The sequence below is a fragment of the Phascolarctos cinereus genome, unplaced genomic scaffold (genome assembly GCF_003287225.1).
Source record: "Phascolarctos cinereus isolate Bilbo 61053 unplaced genomic scaffold, phaCin_HiC Scaffold_4;HRSCAF=312, whole genome shotgun sequence".
Taxonomy (NCBI): Eukaryota; Metazoa; Chordata; class Mammalia; order Diprotodontia; family Phascolarctidae; genus Phascolarctos; species Phascolarctos cinereus.
The window spans coordinates 397054851-397076439 of record NW_027555847.1 but is presented as its reverse complement, the minus strand read 5'-3'; the positions used below and the strand labels follow the sequence as shown (position 1 = coordinate 397076439).

At 36.2% G+C, this 21589-nt stretch overlaps 1 protein-coding gene across 1 annotated transcript; it reads right to left on the bottom strand.

Moving 5' to 3' along the window:
• Nucleotides 1-2328: 2328 nt before the first annotated feature.
• NDUFS6 (NADH:ubiquinone oxidoreductase subunit S6) lies at nucleotides 2329-20140 on the bottom strand. Its single transcript, XM_020976710.2, is given in 5 exon segments — nucleotides 2329-2501; nucleotides 2504-2540; nucleotides 6158-6280; nucleotides 17875-17928; nucleotides 19932-20140. Coding segments are annotated over 5 exon segments (387 nt in total). The 5' UTR covers nucleotides 20073-20140; the 3' UTR covers nucleotides 2329-2469.
• Nucleotides 20141-21589: the final 1449 nt, after the last annotated feature.

Below are 21589 nucleotides of genomic sequence, written 5' to 3'. Positions count from 1 at the left end.
TCATATACACGTTTGGTAAGAATGTCCTCTTTATCTTCATTCAAGTTACAAATAAAAATACTGAGCCAGATTAAGATTTGAATCCTGTAATACACCACTAGAAATATCCTTACAGGCTGACAAAGACATTAATAATACTCCTGAGAAAGGTGGTTAAAGCAGTTGTAAATTCACTTAAATGCACTAATATCCAGCCCACATTTCACCCTCACTTTCATCAATGTACCACTTATGAGATTAATCAAATGCTTTGCTGAAGGCAAGGTACATAATATCTATAAAATGTCCATCATGAGATCACTAAACTTATCAAAAAAGGAAAGTAGGTGAGTTTGACATGACTTGTTCCTTGTCAACCTACATCACCTCCTAGTCATAATCACCTTCCCTTCTAAATGCTCACAAACCAAATCTTCTAAAATTTTGCAAGTAATAACATTAAGCTTATTGATTAGAATCCACATTATTGAAAACTGAAATGTCTGCAGAATTCTGTGACCACTTCCTGTTTGTAAATGATTAAAAGATTACCAATGGTAATTCTGTGATTACATATATTATCATCTGGGCCTGAAGATTTTATTCTCTTTGTTCTACCCTTTCCAATCTTAAGACAAATTCTTCTTAAAATTTTTTCCCCAATTTTTTTGGTGAATATTTAACACGTCTTTTTTAAAAAATAAAGAATAAAAGAGGCTAAGAGAAAATGAAGATTTAGATAAAAGATCATACATTAGCACTATGTCTTAATTAAGATGACAAGTGCCTGGCATTTCTTGAATTAGTATTTACCAGGAGAAAATATTCAGGGCTCTGCAAAAGCCAGTACAAATTGCTTATGTAAATTCACAAAGGCACATAAGTGTACTGAAAAATTTTTTTACATTGAAAATATAACACCCAACATTAGTATTTCATTTCAGCTGGTAAGATGCCACTAGATATAATGTAACATAATGGATGGAGGACTTATCTTAGAGTCAGAATACCTCAATTCAGTACCTGCCTCTGACAATTACTAGCTACATGACCGTGGGTAAGTCAGTTTCTCAGCATCCTACGGGTGCTCCTCAGAATATTACAGACAAACTGAAGAAATCATAGATTTAGGTACCATTGAGTGACTGCCTGCTCAGTCCCACTCCAGCAGAAATGATGTTATCATCAGATGGTGACTGATAACAGTGAGTAAAAGGAGTTATGCATACAAGCTTTATGTATATGCTTTTTTTAGAACAATGTACATTTACATAACATTTCAAAGTTTACAAATGCTTTTCTCACAACTTTATGACATCAACAATGATATCAACCACGCAAGCACTAATATCTCCATTTAATTATTCACTTCAGCAACACACATGCTAAAATTAGAGTAATATAGAGAAAATCTGCACAACCCCTATATAATGACACAAATGTGAGAAGTGTTTTGTATTGTTTTGTTTCCTGGAAGAGGCAATGGACTAGCTGGACAAATTGAGACATATATTTTTCAGACACAGCCAATGTATTGATTTGTTTTCCTCAGCTACAGCTATCTGTCACAAGGAAGGGCTTCCCCTTACTGGGCACAGGAACCAGATACTGTGGTAATAATGCAGAAAAAAAAAGATCATTGATGAAACTTAAAATATACAGAAAAGAGCAGAAATCCAAAAGGGGACACACACACATCTATTATATACACACACCTATAGGCTACATATTACATACACTGTAATTACAATTTTCTTTTCCATTCTTGATACTGAAATGTTTATGTTTGATATGAGAAGAAAAAGAAAGAAATTTCTTTTACAGATAAGGACACTGAAGTTCTGAGACATTAAATGATTTGCCTGTGATCGTAAAGCTAATAAGCATCAGAGCTGGGAAGCCAAACCCAGGTTTTTTAAATTCCAAATTCAGTGCCCTTTCTATTACATAAGGCTGTCTTTATAATCTCTAAACTATTACTAATAATTCAATACATACTTTTGGGTTAAAGTAATGAAGTTTTATTTTAACAGTTGCTGACAAGGGGCAGCTGGGTGGCACAGTGGTTAGAGCACCAGCTCTGAAGTCAGCAGGACCTGAGTTCAAATATGGATTCCAACCAAACCCTTTACATTTACTAGCTGTGTGACCCTGGGCAAGTCACTTAACTCCAATTGACTAAAAGCAAAAAAAAAAAACCCCAAAAACAACATTTGCTGACAGGTTTAATTTTTCTTGAAAGACAGCAAGCCAGTGAATTAAAAGATTAACTGAATGCTATACATCCATAAAAAATAATGCAGCTCAAGAACTGTATTCCATGGGGAAAAATGTCACCTTAAACTTAAATTATATTCAATAATTATATTTTATTCATATAATATTTTTAAAACAAAGCTTATGTTATGATTCTTAAATAAGCATTTTCTAAAAAATACTAAAATCCTTACATGCAAAGAATTATACAAGACCCAAAGAACAGAACTGGTTTCAGTGGTGGTGGTGGTGTTGTTTAAACTGAGTCCACAATACCCACAAGTCCCAGTTTTAGTCTCTTTGTCCTGTAAAAAAGAAACAGCAAACTCTAAACACAGGTACCAATATTTTGCTACAACTTCATGAAAAAAAAATCTAACATTACATATTAATTAATAAGTTATCAAAGTTCTTGAAAACTTGAAATTAAACATTAATTTACAAAGCTTTATATGATAGCTATTCTTTTACCCAACAACATATGTACATACTGTATGTGTATTATGTATATGTGTGTATGTATATATGTATATATGTATGTGTGTATGTGGTCTCGACTTGTGTTTTGTCAATGTAGGCCACTCCTGATATGAAAACTCCACCTCAATTGTAAATTAACAACTTATCTATAACTTATACCCTTAGGAAGTTATGTAGGGCACAGAAAATTAAACTGATTTGCCCCTCATAGCAAACAGGCCATTGATGCTGAATAAAAAGAGAGGCCAGGTTGACATACTCATATTTGGTTTTAAGGAAAATCACTTTGCCAGGGCAGTGGAGAATAGACTGGAAAGGGAATGACTTGAGGCAGAGAGGCCAATGGCAAGTGGTGATTAGCACCCCAAATAGGTGGTGGCCACATGAGCGGTAAGAAGGAACTTAAATGTGCAATGTTGTGAAGATAAAAACCACAAGAGCTACCAATAAACTGGACATACAGGTTCAATGCAACTAAGCAGTTGAGAATCACACCAATGTTTCAAGTCTGTACAGCTGAGAGGATGGTGGTATTCTCCCAAAAGTAACAGGAAGATGAGATGAAAAAATTGGGGGGGAGATAAGGAGTTACTTTTTAGATTTGCAGTTATCCAATTTGAAATACCCAAAAGGCAACTGGTGATGTAGAACTGGAGTTCACAACACAGATTAAAGATAGATCTAAAGCTCTGGAATCATTAGGTCACCAATCTAAGTTTATGGGTCCTTTGAGATTTCTCACAGATCTGGGAGTCCAACACAGAACCTTGGATAATTACGCACAGTGAGTAGGCATAAGCTGGATGAATATCCCACAAAGGAGAATGAAAAGGTTATGTAAGTATTTAAAACGTATATCATGGGGTTTTTTTTAAGTTTAATTAAGTCCTTTTGCCACGTAACAATTTCAATGGCTGTTTCAAGCCACGCTCATGAGTTAATCAGAAGTGGTACAATACAAAATGCATGCAATTCAAGTGAATTGTGAAATGAAAAAACTTTTTAAACGAATGGTATGCAATTACAGAAATGTCTATCAACAGGCATTTATTAAGTGGCTAGTATGTGCCAGGCACTGTGTTGAGCACTAAAAATACAAAGACAAAAAAAGAAAGAATTTTGCTCTCAAGGAAGACTACATAAGTACATACAAAATAAATACATACAGAATACAAAATAAATATTATCTAGTTAGGAAAGGAAGGTATTACCATTTGGGAGGGATTAAGGAAATGTAATATGAAAAAGGTGCTGCTTGAGCTGTATCTTGGAAGAATTGAGGGACACTGAGGAAAAAGCTGTTATTACCTGCATCTCCATTCCCACAACACTAATCCAACTTCTTCCATACTTCCTCGGACGTATAAACTAACTAAATTTTCACTTACTATCTTTGGGCCTCACCCATTTGCACCAACAAGCTTCTCATTACTACTGGACACTCTTTAAGAGCTCACTTCTAAAATTTTAGAATTTTATGTATATATGTATGGTACACACACCCATGTATATATGTATGGTATGGAGGTGAGAGGCAGAGAAGACAAAGGAGAAAGAGGAAAAGGAGAGAAGTAACCAGCTTACAGACAGGTTGTGTTCCAGCTGTTCGGAACTTGAATACAATGCAATGAAAAAAACAAAAACATTGTTGAAAATGTAGACTGCCTATACATATTATAGACTTTTGTGGGCTAATTTGGAAACACCACCCTCACCCACATCACCCCCAGTATCAAAGAACTGGAAACAAATGAAATATTCATCAACTGGGGAATGGTTAAACAAACTGCAGTACATGAATGTAACAAGTATTATTGTGCTATGTAAGAAAAAATGGGTAGGTATGAGGAATACAAAGAACACAGGAAGATACATAAACTGATACAAAATGAAATAAGCATGACCAGAATATCATATACACAGTAAGTACAACAATGTACATGGAAAGATCAGTAAACAAAACAGCAAAAACTGAATGCTGTAAAATTATAATGGCTAGGCTTGGCCCCAAAAAAAACAGATGTGAGAAGGACCTCCCTTTGCTTCTTTGCAGAGTGTGGGGCAAAACATTTAACATAAACTTTTCAGATAGGTTGATCAGTTTTCCTAAACTATTTTTTCCTCTTTATCATAAGAATAGCTCTAAGAAGGAAGAAGAATACTTTGGGGAATGCAGGTAATGTAAAAACAAAAGATATCAATAAAAATATATTTAACAACTTATTTATGAGATACCTTATATTTGAAATCATTAATGCCTTGAGTAAATTATGTATTTGAATTTCCACAAGTAAGCTTACAGTTTCTATTCTTTACAATAGGGGCTCAGGCTTAGATAAGTCTTTTAGGAATTGACAAATACAAGGAATTGACTCTTACTAACAAATCACCCCTTATAAATAAAGAGAATCCTGATTAGCTTGTTTATTAATGTTCTTTCCTGCTTCTAATACTGGGGTATTACACAAAATTAAGTCATAATATTCAGAGCTACTCAGTGTATTTTTTTCAAAAACAAAAAAAATTTTTTTGTTACTATATATAAAACCATACTATGCACACTTATATCAATTCTTCTCTGGAGGTGGATAGCATCTTCCTTCATAGATCATTTGTAGTTAAGTATTTATAATACTCACAAAAATTTAGTCATTCACATTTACTCTTCGAATAATATAGGTATTATTGAACAAAATGTTCTCTTAGTTCTGCTCATTTCACTCATTATTTCATGCAAGTCTTTTCATGTTTTTCTAAAAATCAACCTGTTCATCCCTTCTTATAGCACAGTTGTACTCCATTACAATTATACAACACAACTTGTTTAGTCATTCCTCAATTGATGGGCATGCCCTCCATTTCCAGTCTTTGTAACCACAAAGAGAGCTGCTATAAATATTTTACAACGTTCTTCTCCTTTTTCCCTGATCACCTTGGGAAACAGACCTAATACAGGGTTTTCCAACTCTTCGCTACATAATTCCAGACTGCTCTCGAAAATGGTTCAATCAATTTACAATTCCACCAAGGGTGTATTAGTGTCCCAATTTTTCCATATTCCCTCCAACATTCGTTATTCTCCCTTTCTAGAAAAATTTTTCCTGTTATCTCTACATTTTTCTTGATATCCTTATAGAACCTAATAAATCTCCCAGCTAATAAATTACCTATATATGCCTGAGGAGGGACTAGTGAGCAGTGTAGTGGTATACATCTACAAAGGTGCAGAGCTGAAACTGAGAGGTAGACTAGGTAGGTAGACGGAGGAAACTATACTTAGCCTGGTGGATGAGATACAAAGTAAACAGATAAGTCTGAAATGGCAAATGGTTAGTAAAAAGACTTGTGGATTAGTAAGGAAGGTGAGTTATGAAGAAAGTAATCAAAGAGCACTCAACTTTAAAATGCAAGCACAATGAAAGGACAAACTAGGATACGTTACCAAGTTTATGTATACTTTTGGATGACCCAGAGCTCCTCCTCCACCATCACATGATATCACTCGACTTTCCACTTTAGCCACTGATTGCTCTGCTATCAAATCAACTGCAAAGTTTTCATTTACCTGAAGTGAAAAAAAGAATAGTTTTTTTTCATGCCACTGACAAGAATTTTGAAAATTTGGATTTATGTAAGCAAAATTCCATTAAATTCTGAAAGACTCAACATTTCCACAGGATGGGTACTTCCTCTACCAATATAGATTGAAACCTCTCCAAATAGTGGCTAACGTATTAGTGATGTCTTTCTATACTATATAGCCTAGTTCTGAAATGACAAAGCAGCTGTCAGTAGATCTATCTTCAAAATATTCCCAGCTTAGTAAAGCTCGAGTTTGTGATCTATTATTATGACCTTCAAAAGTATAAGGCCACCCTCTTATCCACGATAAGGCAGCAGAGCAGGACTTTAATGGGATAACTATATCTTTATTCTATAGATGTTAAGAAGTCAGTTTCACTTCAGAAAAACCTGGAAAGACTTATATAGTCTGATGCTGAGTGAAGTGAGCAGAACCAAGAGGACTTTGTACACAATAACAGCCACGTTACGCAATGACTAATATTGTTAAACTGAACCCTTCTCAGCATTACAAGGATCTAAGACATCTCCAGAGGCCTTGGGATGGAAAATGCTGTCCACATCCAAAGAAAGAACTATGGAAGTCCAATCGCTATCACTTATTTTTACCTTCTGTTGAGTTTTGTTTCATCTTTTTGATGGTTCCCCCTATTGGTTTTAATTTTTACTTACAACTTCACTAACGTGAAAATATGTTTAATAGGAATGTAAATGTAAAGCCTATATCATATATCAGATTGTGCATCGTCTTGGGGAGGGTGGGGGGGAGGAAGGGGGAGAAAAATTTTCAACTCAAAAGCATATGGAAGTGATTGTTGATAAATCAAAATAAATTAATAAAATTTAAAAACAAGAAGTCAGTTTCAAGTAACAAAAGTAAATTTTTAGTATTTGTGGCTTCTTTTGGTTTGTTTGGTTAATTTACAAGGGGAAAAATAGCAACAATTTTATGAATTATGGGAAGATAATTATGGGCATCAGTAACTATAGATAGGATTTTTCAGACAACAAAAGATAATTTTAGCCTAATTTAGTAGGATCTTAAAAGGAAAATGTGACTACTTAAATATTTTAGAGACAAAAACTTGCTTTCCCAACAGCTAAATAAACAGTGTACTACTTTTCAAATAAGAATATCAGCTGTTTATCTGTACTGATTCAAAGAAATCACTTTCTTTAGGAAATGGATGCTGTTTTAACACCTTAAGTTTTTAAATCTAAAATAAACGATCCAGTATGGTTGCTGAACAAATTATTCTATTTAATCAAATATTCTGGTTAGAATAGCAATATGCTCAACATACATGAAATACAACTGTCAAAAGTTCTAATTTAATAAAATGTGTGCAAAGTGATTTATATCATGTCTTATAATAACCTTTGGACAAAAGAAAATAATTTTGACCTAACTACTTAAAAATTATATAGGCCATAATTTCACCTTTTAAAAAAAACTTCACAGGCCTCATGGTCATCTCTACAAATATTAAATATCACTTTACTACAGATTTACAGAAATTCAGGTTAGCACAGCTGTAATTAACAATGTTAGATAGCTGAATATACCTAAAACTGTCTAAGATGAAGGATGACAGCTTTTACTTAAAAGAGGCAAGAACCATTTTAAGTCAATTTTCACCTTCCCCAAACCTCCCCCACAAAACACTTATAAAATATTAACCTAAAATGGTATCATCAAAAATCTACTTTTCTATATCATTTTATAAGTTTAAAAAAATCTCAGCCCTCTGGAACAGGAACTGAAATGAATGAAATTATGCTTTCTTATTTATTTACAATATAAAGGACAGACAACCAATAAGACACTGGATAAACATTAATTTTTAGATTATGAATAAAAAAGGCCAGCATTTTATTTGATAGCGAACAGAAAAAGAGAAAGAAGAGTCTGAGGGAGAGACGTGGAGAAACTTGACTGTCTTTTATTCCTTCACAAAAGGAGTTTGGCAAACTGTCAGGGAAGAAGATGCTCTGGCAGAATGAAGCTTAAGAAAAGGCTTGAAGGCAAGAGTAATATAATGACAGAGTATTAAGCAAATCTTTAGAAAAGGAATAAAAAGAGAACCCCTTGAAGAGCAAGACAAAGGTTAAGCAAATATTATCTAAGATGGATTAAGAGTTTATTACTAACGATTTATTTATATAGAATTTAGCAAAAGACTGTATGGTATAAAACACAAAGCTTGCTTATTATCCATAAAGCAAACAGCATATAGAACATAATGATCACAATTATAACAGTTTTTTGCATAATTCTTTGAGATTTGCAAGGACTTCACACACAATCACATTTTTTATTTAATCCTCAGGACAAAGGGAATGGGGGAGGTACTATTATCTCCTCTATTTTATAAGGTAAGGAACTGAGGCTCAGGAAGATTAAGTAACTGGTCCATGGTCATATATGAAGTAAATGTCTTTGGCAAGATTCAACCTCAAGTATTCCTGACTTCAAGTTGTTCAGAGTTCTAGCCCCTCTGTCATACTATATACTGCCTCTCTAAATCCAACAACAGCCCTTAAGGAGGTAAGTGATTTGCTCAAATAAAAAAAAGCACTACTTCAAATCACAGTTTTGAGAAGGCCTGCAGTTAGACGATGACATAAAAGAGGAAAGTGTGAAGCAGAAGTCTCATTTTCTAATAAGAGATAGCCACAGTGCAGATTAAGTCTTATGGATATGAAAGGAAGGAGTGGATCTGGGATATGTTACTGAGGATCACACTGCAGGATAAGGCTAGAAAAGGTGGATGGAACAAAAGGACAGTGACACTTTCAAAATGACTGAGGTTTCTAGACTCAGAAAGCTGATAATAAAGCACAGTCATCTACTTAATGGCAAAGGCAAGAGAGGGCAGAAAATGAGAAGATTTGCCTTGGACATATTTGAGTTGGCGATAAGATATCCCACTTGAGATTTCTTGTGACAAGTGCGATTAGATTACAGAGTAGAGACATAGGGTTTATGTGTTTTCCACATACTGATTGATAATAGCTGAACCTTCATGGAAGACAACAACTAGGGGAAAAGCAGCAATTGTCTACTGATACAGATCACGGTAAGGTCCAGAAAGTATGCTGAGACAAAAGAGAAAGTTTATTGAACACACTGCAAATACCACATATAGGAGTGAAATGAAAAGAGGACAAAATGGCATAAAACAGGTATACAGAATACAAGAATATTAACAGGGCTGGGAAGGATGGCAAGCGCTCTGGTAACATAGCAAAATGAACAAAGGACTTCAAAAAGAACATTCAGAATCAGTGTGATCTTGTATTCAACATTAAATAAACTGTCGTTTTAAAATGACATCTTGAGAATTTTTGCAAAGTCCAATGTCAACAGTATCAAATTTGTCATGACCACAGATAAAGACTGAAAAGGAAAATGATTAAATTTTATGCATAAAACACTGAGAGGCTAAGTATTTACATGATGCTCTAAAAGTTATATGTGATGCCAGGATATTTACCTAGTGCAAAATGTTTTTTCTCCAATATAATTCTGGTAGGCAGGTGAATATGAAAAATACATGGTTTCAGGAACTAAACTTACATAGTTAAAAAAAAATTCTACTCTCACTAGTTGACAGCAAACACAATTTCATGATAACCAACAGAACAATAATTCCTCAGAATAACTGCCCTTTAAGCTAGCCCCATTTCTTCTCAGTTTTCTAGTCCCCCAATATTTTCCCCACTTTCAACTCTACCTTGTACTCTTCAACAGAGTATATTCACCTCTGACTCACCATTTTATTCATCAGATCAAAAACACCAATCTCCTCCATCTAAGGTCACACTTACATTAGCAGCAGAACTGGGACTAGAACCCAGGTCAAATGGAATAAAGACTTTCCCCATCTAGGGAATACATCAGAATGTTAAAACATTGACCGTTTAAGAGTGGCAAGGTATAAATTGCCTCCATATTCATTTACTTTAGTAAATAAAGTTGGGAATTGCTAAGAAATGTCAAATGACCATGGACAAAGAGTGTCTTTCCTTGCCTATAGCATAGTGTTTCTATAATTCTCCCCTTCTGTTTTAAAGTAAAAAAGCAACCCCTCCCCCTAATAAAGGATTAGGCAAGTACAAGAAATCTAAAACCAATGTGATACTATTTAACGAGTTTTGCTAAGGTTAGGTAAATAGAGCTATTCTTAAATTATTTGTCAAAAGGAGTCTCTTCCTTCTGAAGATACATTAATGGGGGGGAAAAATCTTCCCCTGTTAAACAGCTATTTAATGTTAGTTACCACAGTCTTCCTAAATTCATGCTTAACCAGAGATGGTTTTATGTGAAATACACACACACAGAGAGATGTATTTGGAATAAAACTGTCCCAGATACAGACAAATATAAGGTTTTAGAGAAATACAGAAGTATGACAAAGAAAGTACTCAGCAATTTATAATTTACTATCATCATTATAGTTTATAAGCTTTCCTCTTAAAGTTCAATTTCAAGGTGAAAGAATTTATGATAAAATGCAGCTACAATAAAACAAAAATATCAAGTTGTGTAGCATTATACTAAAGCTGTATTACATGGTCTTTTAAACAGAATATATTTGTTGACAGTCTTGTCTCTCCCCTTACAGTGACATCCTTATAATGTGGTATGAAATGAGTGATGTACTGTTCACCTCTGCTGCTGATGGACAAAGCAACTAACCATACAAATGAAGTCTTATAGTTTAAATAATACAATGCCTAAATAAGTGACAAAAATGTCACACAGGCCACACTAACAAACAGATAGGCACCAATCGTGGCAGTTAAAGAGACCTAGCCATCTCCTTGAGGGAAGGGCATTTGATGCCTTGACATTTCTGACTGACAAAGGGCATACACTACTGTCACTGATTGCAGTACATCTGAAGAGAAACCATGACCCTCCAATTATTAATGTCTGGTTCCTGAAATTCAGTTCAACTGAAAGAATGTAAAGAACGTAGCAACAAAAACACATCCATCTATAATACAAAAAATGTTATTAGATGCTAATGGCATGTCAAAATAACAATGTTGTTAAAACCTTCAATCTTATTTACTATCACTAAGGAAATTTTTAACAGAAAAAATTATTTTATGAGTACTATTAATGGATTGAATGCCATACGCCTTGAATACTTCTGATTAGCTGGCAGCACTGGCTAAGGGTTTTCTAAGCTTGTGACAAATCATGTACTCTCCAAACTATCCGACTCCTGCTTGTAGCAAGAAAAATTCTTCCCTGCTTTGGATATCACTAAAAAAGAAAGCCTTAAAGCCAGACTTTTGTCTTTTTTTAAAAATTATAAGCTATACATATCATTTAGTGCTGTGAAAAGGCAGGACTTCGACTTAAATGGTACATTTTAGGGATAGCAATTGCTATGGAACATTTGCTCTGTCAAATTCAAATCCTACCAAAAAAGGGGAAGCAGAGCAGCAAAATCACTATTAAATAAGAGTCTACAGAAACAACTAACAGCAACAAAAGATTAACACTAAAGCTAAAGTGAAAAGTAAGGTAGATTAATCATGGAACTCTAAAGTACTAAACTGTCTCATAAAAGTATTTTTTAAAAATCATGATTCTCATTAAATTCTTAAGTTTAAAATGAACAATGAGTTAAATTATATTTAAAATTAAAGAAGTTTAAAGTTTAGATCCTAAGTGAATATTGATTTTAGAAATACAGATATACCTATTTATACTTTTCTGAAAATTTCATAATAAAAACTACAGTTTTTACATAAATTAGATTTTCAAGTGAAACAGTTTAAAAGATAATTCAAAAGAGTGGTGAATTGAGGCATTTGTACTGACTTGTTCAAACTGGTTTTGAGGGACATAGAGGGGTTCAATGATTAATCTTGCTGGCACCTAGCAAGAGAAAATATTTTAAAAAATAAAAAAGAAAGAAAAGAAACAAGCAAGAAGTCTGGAGCTACCATAAAGGATAAAATTAAAGGACAACTCCCATAGCTTTACTGACTAAACCACTAGTTACATGAACCTTGGGGTTTATGAATTCATATTTTCAAATAATTTCCTTCAGGTCCTTGAGGGTAAATAAATCTTTCTTCTTCTATCACCATTATTTTTGCTAGATTTGTCTTTGAAAGCAGGCAAGACATAAAAATTCATAGTTATTCACAGATTTTAAAAATTAAGATACCTATGCATTCTTACTCTAATCATAAAAATCAAAACTTTCATGTTAAGAGGATCATTGAAGGGGAGATAATGGAACATAGATAGGCTCAAACAAACAAAAATTAAAAGCTTAAAAATAAAAACCTCTAAATATGTAGTTTCTCACATATCTTATCTAAAAGGCATCACTTCAGAATAAAAATAAAGATGAAAATGAAAACAACATCTACATAGCCAAGCACTTTAAAGGTATCATTTCATGGGATCCTAACAACCCTGGGAGGCAAATGCTATTATTCCCATTTTACAGATAAGGAAAGGAAGCAAGCAGAGTGGAGTGGGATTTGCCCAGGGTCACAGAGCTTGTAGGTGTCTGAGACCAGATTTAAATTCAAATATTTCTGATTCTAGGCTCAGCAGTCTATCCACTACACCACCAGATGCCTAATTAACTAATCACTTGGCTTTTATACTGCAAAAAGATTGTCATATGGATTCAAACACATATGTTTACTCTTAATATCCTAAAAATAGAAACTATTTTGATGTTTGAGATTAAAATGAATGGGGGAATCACCTACCTGAATAGCACTGAATTATCTAACTCTGTCATAAGTGATAGATGACTATCATAGGCAACCTTGGAGCTAAGATAGTGAAATGGGTGAAGACACAAAATAGACAAGCAGCAGCACATAACTTGACCCAAGTTCCACTATCTTCTCAGTGTGGGTACTTGGTGACACACAAGACTGAGGAAATGTGACAGCAGTAGTAGTGGTTGAAATGGAAATGGTAGTAGTAGTGGTGATGGTGGTGGTAGTAAAAATAATAATATTCACAGTAGCAGTAATAACAACAACAATAATAATATATTTATCATTTTGGAAAATGCTTTCCTCACATTACTGAGAGATCTTACAAATATCAATCAGTACTTCCATTTTACAGACAAGGAAACAAGCTCAGCGGCAAAGTGATTTTAACTACAGTGCTATATAAAGCAAGGGAAAGAGGCTAAGGTGTTTGGTTTTTTTTTTCCCAGTCTCCCCACATTGTCATAATAGTTTTGTATCAGTAAAACTTAATTAAAACATATATACACGGGCAGCCAGGTGGCACAGTGGATAGAGAACCAGCCCTGGAGTCGGGAGGACCTGAATTCAAAATCGGTTTCAGATGCTTACTAGCTGGGTGACCCTGGGCAAGTCACTTAATCTGAATGCCTCCAAAAAACACATGCCCACATCCACACACAACAAATTAACATGGCCAAATAGGAATAAGTGTAAGAAAAAAGAGCAAGTCACTAACAATAACCAGTTCATATCATATCTTATTCAGAATGCTTAGGAACACAAAAACCAGTTACCAAAATGATGTAGAATTCATTGATTCCACAGTTTCTATTGTCTACTATGTGTTGCATAATATGCTAAGTACTATGCGAGACACAAAGTACAAGATAAAATGCCTTTGTTCCAGTTACTTAAAATCTCACTGGAAAAATAAAACATCCATACATATTAAACAAGCAGTACGTAATCAAGTATTAAATGAATGCACAGTAAAATACTATCAAAATTGAGAAAGCAGAGATTACTATAGAATGGTATAATAATAATTTACATTTATATAATGCTTTAAGATTTACAAAGATTTTACTCATATTATCTCATTTGATCCTCCCAACAACCCTGTGAGACACATACAAAAAGGGATCATCATCCTTAGTTTACAGATGAGGAAACCAAAGATCACAGAGGTTAAATGAATTGTACACAGCTACTGAGTACCGGAGATAAGATTTAAACATTGGTCTCTCAACTTCAAATACAATGGTTTTTCTACTAACCTACATTGCATCTGTATAATAGGGGTAACAAATGAAAAAAGATTCATGGACTAGGTGAATTTTAAAACATGGAGAGTTGTTTAGATAAAGAGTCCAGGCAAGGAATAACAGGATAAGCAAAGGTTTAGAAGCAAGAATAAATATGGAATGGACAGAACACTAAACCTGTGATTTCACTGGTATATTAAGCAAATCCTACGTGAGCAAACTCCCTCTACCAATTCAGAATTGCACCTTTTCTGCAAGCTTACTCAACCTAAGGCACTATGAGTTTAAGTGATCTGCACAGGGTCACAAAACCAATGTGTCAGAGGCAAGACTTCAACCCACATCTTCCTGCCTTTGAGGCCAGCTCTCAAAGTCATTACCTTGAAGAATGAAAAATGACACTGAAAAATGAGAAGAAAAACCGGGCTGTAACTGAAGATACATGTTGGAAAATCAGCATATCTCACCTAAGGTTATTAATTCCTTGAAAATATAGACACGAACGGTTATAAATGAGCAACTGGTTGAATTATGTTAGAGTTTTGTGAGAATAATGTCAGATTTGGTCACAATCCATGAATGACTTTATTGTGAAATGACTTCTTTTTAAGTGCAAACCAGTGATCTTATCAACACAGGGAGTTCCCAGGGAAGAAAATGCCCAACCATGGAAATCATCAACTATTGTGAAACAATCTACTTTTAGAATTGCCTTGAATATGGATGTTAAATGACTTGCACAGGATCATCACCAGCCAAAACAGAACCTGAACTCAGGTTTTTTGACTCTTAGGCCAGATGTCTACACACAATACACCATGCTAAAATTCATGGAATGACAAAAGGGTGGGGCAGTGATGGATGCAACATGTAAAAGAGGGGATAACTCTCTCCAATAGAATGTAGAGAGACCACAAGATCAATAAATAAACCTTGGACACCTACACTGTCAGGAAACAGGGGAATAAAGAAAAGTCAATGAAGATAAGCTATGGTAAGAGATAAAAACAAATTTTTTTCAAAGTAATGAAGATAAATGTTTGGAATTGGAAGAAGACAGAAGATGCTAGAGAAAGTTATTTATATGTGGTCTCTTCCAAGATTCATAGTAGGCAACAGGTGACAGGGTCAAGAACCCAAGTGTAAAGGAGTTACTCTTAGAAACGGAGGAATACTTCATCTGAGACAAATACAGACTCTTCTGTTTTGCATTTAAAGCTCCTCATAATCTAATTCCAACACACCTTTCCAGCCTTATTTTACATTACTCACTTTCACGTACTCTGTAGTTTACCTAAAAAGACCTTCTTGCTACTTCTCACACATGTCACTCCATCTTTCAATTCCATGCCTTTGTACAGATTGCTCATGCCTAGAATGCATTCACTCCCCACTTTTGCTTCTTAGAATTCCAAGTTTCTTTCAAAACTCAGCTTCAGTGCCATCTTCTACAAGTTTTTCCTGACTCCAGACCCAGCACTCTAACCAGCTGTCCACATAGTTACCTAATCAACTGATCACCTGGCTTGTATAATGCACAAAGATTGTCACATGGATTGAAACACATATGTAAGTTTATCCCTAATATCCTAAAAATATAAGCTATTTTGATGTCTGAGATTAAAATGAATAGGGGCATGGGGCAATCACCTGCCTGAATGGCACTGACTTATTTAACTCTGTTAGAAGTGATAGGTGACTCTCATAGATGACACCGAAGCTAGGACAGTTAAATGGGTAAAATATCCCCATCAATTATGGCGTCCCCGCCCCCTCAAGAAAAATAACCTTATATTTATTTTGTATTTACTTGTGTGTATGCTTGTCTGTCCTGATAGAACACAAGCTCCCTGAGGACAAAGCCTACTTTCTCTATCTCCAGCACATCACAAATGACTGGTATATAGTAGTGCCTAATAAATGCCTGCTATTTGACCGCTAAGCTATTTGACCAGGCAGCTAGGTGGACAGAGTACTGGGCCTGGAGTTACAAAAACCTGATTTCAAAACCAGCCTCAAACACTTTCTAGATGTGGGCAAGTCACTTAATCTGTCTGCCTTAGTTTTCCCATTGGTAAAATTCAGATAATAAGAGCATCTACCTCTCAGGGTGGCTGTGAGCATCAAAATGAGATAATTTTTGTAAAGCCCTTAGCACAATGCCTGACACACAGTAGGTTCTATATTATGTATTCTCTCTCCCTGATATGACCAAAAAGAGACAGATACTGCAAGGTAAACAGAAAAGTTGAAGGGGGAAGGTCATGCTAGATAACTTCTATCACTAGAAGAGTTGAGGGGCTGAGAAGAGTAGAACTGGACATTTTTAACAGCTACAGTTAAACTTTGACAGTGAATCAAGAAATGATGAGTAACAGAAACCGCTAAGGACCCAGATAAATCTATACAGTATGAATCTATATGAGTCCAGGTCTGTATAGTTCTGTGACCTTTTCCAGTGATGACACTCTGTGGCCTAAAGTCAGAATGGATAAAGCAGCTCAAGATGGCAAAGAACTCTAGGGTGGCAGATTAGGCAGAAGTATGGTAATAGTCATGAAGTCCAAGCTAGGCATCGTGTGAAGAGTAACCAGAAGTAAGTTAATTGGTTGGATGAAGTTTAACAGAAGGATTCCAGATGTACTAGAGAGAACAAAAAGCTGGACTGATAAAGATTAAAAAGAGATAGGTTGTAAATAAATTAGAATGAAAGTGGCAAATGGTAACAAGGTTAAAGCCTTTCTTTAAAACAAGGAATTAAACAAACATGTGAGTGCCTACTGTGTGCTAGGCACTGTGTCTGGTGCTGGAGATACAAAGACAAAAACTAAACAGTCCCTGTGCTCAAGTATATATGGGGAGGAGAGAAGCTACAGGTTGAGAAGCAGGGTAGCAGTATATGTCAATGGCAGAAGAACATTTAGGTAAAGAATATTATTGTCACTTGAAATAAAACAGTCAGAGGGGAGAGTTAAGAAGCAAGACCCATGCCCAACCCTAAAATTCACTCGCTGGTGACAAGAAATAGTACTAGTTATGTATAAAATGAGAACTTACCTCTAACTTGTCACATTAATTTGGTCTAGACCTCAGGAAAGAATGATTCATAAACTACTTCTAGTATCTAACAGAGTCCTTACATCCAAATAACAAACCAACCCAACTTATTTAAGAGGAGCTAAAAAAAAAAGTCACACTCCATTAGATAACTAAAATAGCAGGTTTTAACAAAAAAAAAATTAGCAATAGAATTTGTGGACTTGAAAAACCTTGCATGGGGTAAAGAAAGTAGTGATTTCAATTTCTAAGTGAAACATAATTATTTTTCTTCAAGTTAACAATGTAGCCACTTAGACATTTCAAAAACAAAAATTGTGGCATCACAGATTTTGCACTCCCTAAAAGAAGATCACATTTAACACTCTGAAGAAATATATAATTTAAGAAATTTGATGATCTTAAGACTTTCTGTATTCCTCTTTAAATGTGCATATGTATTTCATTTCTCTTGTCATATTAGTTTTATTAAGGCTTAACTCTCTTCTGAAAGATATAAGCTTACCTCTTTCTGGCGACCAACAAAGCGAATCCTCCTGTAATCTTCTTCATCATAAACCTTTAAAAAAAATTGTGCTTTACTTTTATAGCTTATCCTTTAAAACAATAATTTTTGTCTTATTTTAAGCATGCTTGTCAAAGTAGACACTAAAGTGAATTATAATACGCTTCTTTGACTAACCAGATATCAATAGCACTGCTTTAATTTTGTTTTAGAACACTTTCATGTATGTTATTTGATAAATGATCCTTGATGATTTTTTTTGTTTTTTGTTTTTCTTTCGAGGCAACTGGGGTTAAGTGACTTGCCCAGGGTCACACAGCTAATAAGTGTCAAGTGTCTGAGGCTGCATTTGAACTCAGGTCCTCCTGCCTCCAAGACCAGTGCTCTATCCACTGTGCCACCTAGTTGGCCTCGATGTTTTCTTAATATGAACTTAATTACTTAAATAGTTAAAACAATGACTTCTCCATTCTAATCTAAACGAAGAACAAAACTGTCCTTTAAAAAGTACACATCAATAATAAATATTGCAGTTTAAGGAAGCTTTCCTTTGACATTTGGACACAGTTACTTAACCAAGTAAGTTAAAATGAGGAAATCCGTAATTACAGGCATATAGGTTGAAGATAAACACCATTTTGAAGTGCATACTGTTTGCCTCTGTTGCAATATACTCTTAATGGTACAATGGATACAGTGCTGGGCCTGGAGTAAGCTTAAATTCTGTTTCATATATTTTTCCAGCTGTGTGACTCTGGGTAAATAACTTCATCTCTCTGCCTAAGTTCTGTAAAATGGGGATAACGACAGTGTTTCCCTCCCAGGGCTGTTGTGAGGATAAAATGAGATATATGTAAAATCCTTTGCAAATTTTAGAGAATATATTTTGTTTATATGTTTATTTTTTGTCTAAACATTTATAAATAATTTTTATTACTGGACAGGCAACTTCCATTACACAGTTGACTTAATGAATGCAGTCAAAATAACTCAAATGATGAATTTCAATTTCTTATATTTTAAACACCTAGATTTTATACTTTTAACCTATAGGTCAGGTGACTTACTCAAACTTCCACCACCCACAATAAAACTAAATTTTAAAAATTTTTCAAAGGAAGACTAAATGTGTTTTTATGTGAAGCTGTTCCATCATAATCAAAATGACTGGACAAAAGATATCAGAATGTTGGGGATAGAAGGGGCATCAAAGATTAGAATATTACAATTACGTGTGACACTTTTTACAATACGACAAACCTAGACCTAAACAGCTTATCCATTTTACTTTGCTGCTAAATTCAAAATCAACTCTAAGAGTTTTCAATAACTGAGCCTCGAAAGCATTTAAATTCTTAACAGGGACACAGCACAGAAGAGGAATAACATTCCTTCCTTAAACAAAATGATCTTTAACTCTGATCAAGCTTGTATGTATTTCACACTGACCAAGGTAATCCACTTTGCTTTTTAACAAAAAGTGGAATAGAAGATAATTAAGAAGATAGCAAGCCATATTAAGAGCTTTTACATGCCAGGCACTGCTGGGAATACAAAACAAGTTAAAAACAAAACCGGGGTCCCACCGAATGCCAAAAGGCGTAAAACAGAGGAAGGCTGACATCTATCAGCAGAGGATGGATGTCCTTCTCCAGGACATGGCAGGGCTACCCTAAAGGAGGGAGCATGGGATAAGGCCGTGTCAGCGTACGGGTTAGAAAGGACTCGGCACGACCCTGGGAGCCCACAGGTCCCGGACCCGTCCTGAGCTACAAAAAATGTGTACGTTGGGGGTGGGGGACGGGGGAGGGGAGGAGGGAGAGGGGAGCAGAGAAAAAGGAGGGAGAAGAGAGAAGGTAAAAGCACAGGAGAGAGGTGAGGGAGAGAAGGGAGAGGAGAGAGAAGACCGGGACAGAGGGAGGGAAGGTCACACAGTCTGTCCGCCCCGCCACAGCCCCGAGTCCACGAGAAAACTGAGTGGGAACAAGAAGCCTCAGCATCGGAGAGGCTGGTGGGAAAGGGCGAGAGACCCTCTTTCCTCCTCCTTCCCCCGTTACCTGGCCCGTGTGGGTAATTTTCTCCCCCGAGGGCGATGTCTTCACACCAAAACACCTGACGGCCGCAGAGAGGCCCCGGGCGGCCCCGAGGCTGCGGCCCAGAAAGCGACCGAAGGTCAGCGTCCCCGCCGCCGCCGCCATCTTCCGCGGGCTGACCCCGTGACCCCGGCGCTTTAACAGCCCGAAAGAGCGCTCGCTTCCGTTGCTGTCTTACGCATGCGCACATGATCGGCCTGAAAGTTTGTTTCTGGGATTTTTTTTCTCGCGGGGAGAGGAAGGAGGAGAGGAAGACAGAAAGGAGAAGTGGGGGCGGGGCGGGGAATGGGAGGAGGAAGTGGCCTGGCGTGGTGGGGGGCGGGGAAAGGAGGCGAGCGTCCTGGGTTTGAGGTCTCTGCATGGACCCTGCGGCTGGACGGATCCACTTCTTCCTTTTTCCTTGAACGTCTTAAGGAGGCAAACAAAGAATTAAAAGATTTGACCTTGGGCAAGATAGTCGCTTAAACCTCTGGGACTCAGTTCCCTCATCTTTCAAACAAGGGGGCTGAACTACATGGCATCCTCCAGCAGCTCTCCTCCAATCTTCTCCTTATCATGCTGACCTCAGTAGCTAATGTTTGTTGGAGCCTGTTAACGAAAAGGGCGCAGGGCTTGTTCAAGTTAGAAGACTCAGCCATCTGTGTGACCTCGGATTGCTGGGGCACTACTACCGACCACCAAAAGGCCCTGGACGTTCCCACGCAGCCACATCCCGGGGGTTCGCCTGAGGCATCTGCCCACCCCAGCTCACCTTGATTACTTAATTAGCATACTTGACGCTCCTTAATCCCATCCCAGCCCTTTTCTTGGTTACCTCTAGACCACCCCAGGCTATTTGCCAGTCCTAAATCTCATCCAGATCTTCCCACAGTCTTTCAGTATAAAAATATCAGGTTTATCCTCATCTAAGGCTCAGATTCTTAAAATCTGGCCACCTTGTATTAGAGTCACAAGTAGCATAGACTCACTCTGTCTTGCTTTTGTTGGTGCTACCATGAACTCCCTGCTTGGACTGAAAGGCTTGAGTGCTCGAATTCTTTCTAGGCAGACCCTTGCCTGTACCCTTGCATTTGGGGCTCCTAGACCGCAACAGGACAAATCGAAAAATCTGGACTACCACCAAGGAAAACAATGTAAATTATTTGTATCTGCTCTTATTTTGCTTATGCAACATATATGTTACATTTCATATAAAGACTTGTGCATCTTTGTGAATTGAATAAGAAAAGAGATCATCAAATGGGGAGAAAAATTGCATCACAAAATCTCCCCGAAATTTAGTTTCAAAATCTATAGGATAGGAATAAAACTGTTTGCTGTATACACCTCACAAGTTTGTGTGGATCTAAGGCATATATATATATATATATATATGTGTGTGTGTGTGTGTGTGTGTGTGTGTATATGTAGATGGTGCAGTGGATAGACTGCCAAGCCTAGAGTCAAAAAGACCTGAGTTCAAATCCAATCCCAAACAGTCACTAGCTGTATAATCCTGGGCAAGTCATTTAACCTCTTTGTTTGCCTCAGTTTCCTCATATGTAAAATGGGGAGAATAACACCTACCTCCCAGGGCTATTGTGAGACTCAAATGAGATAATAATTGTAAAGTGCCTGGCACA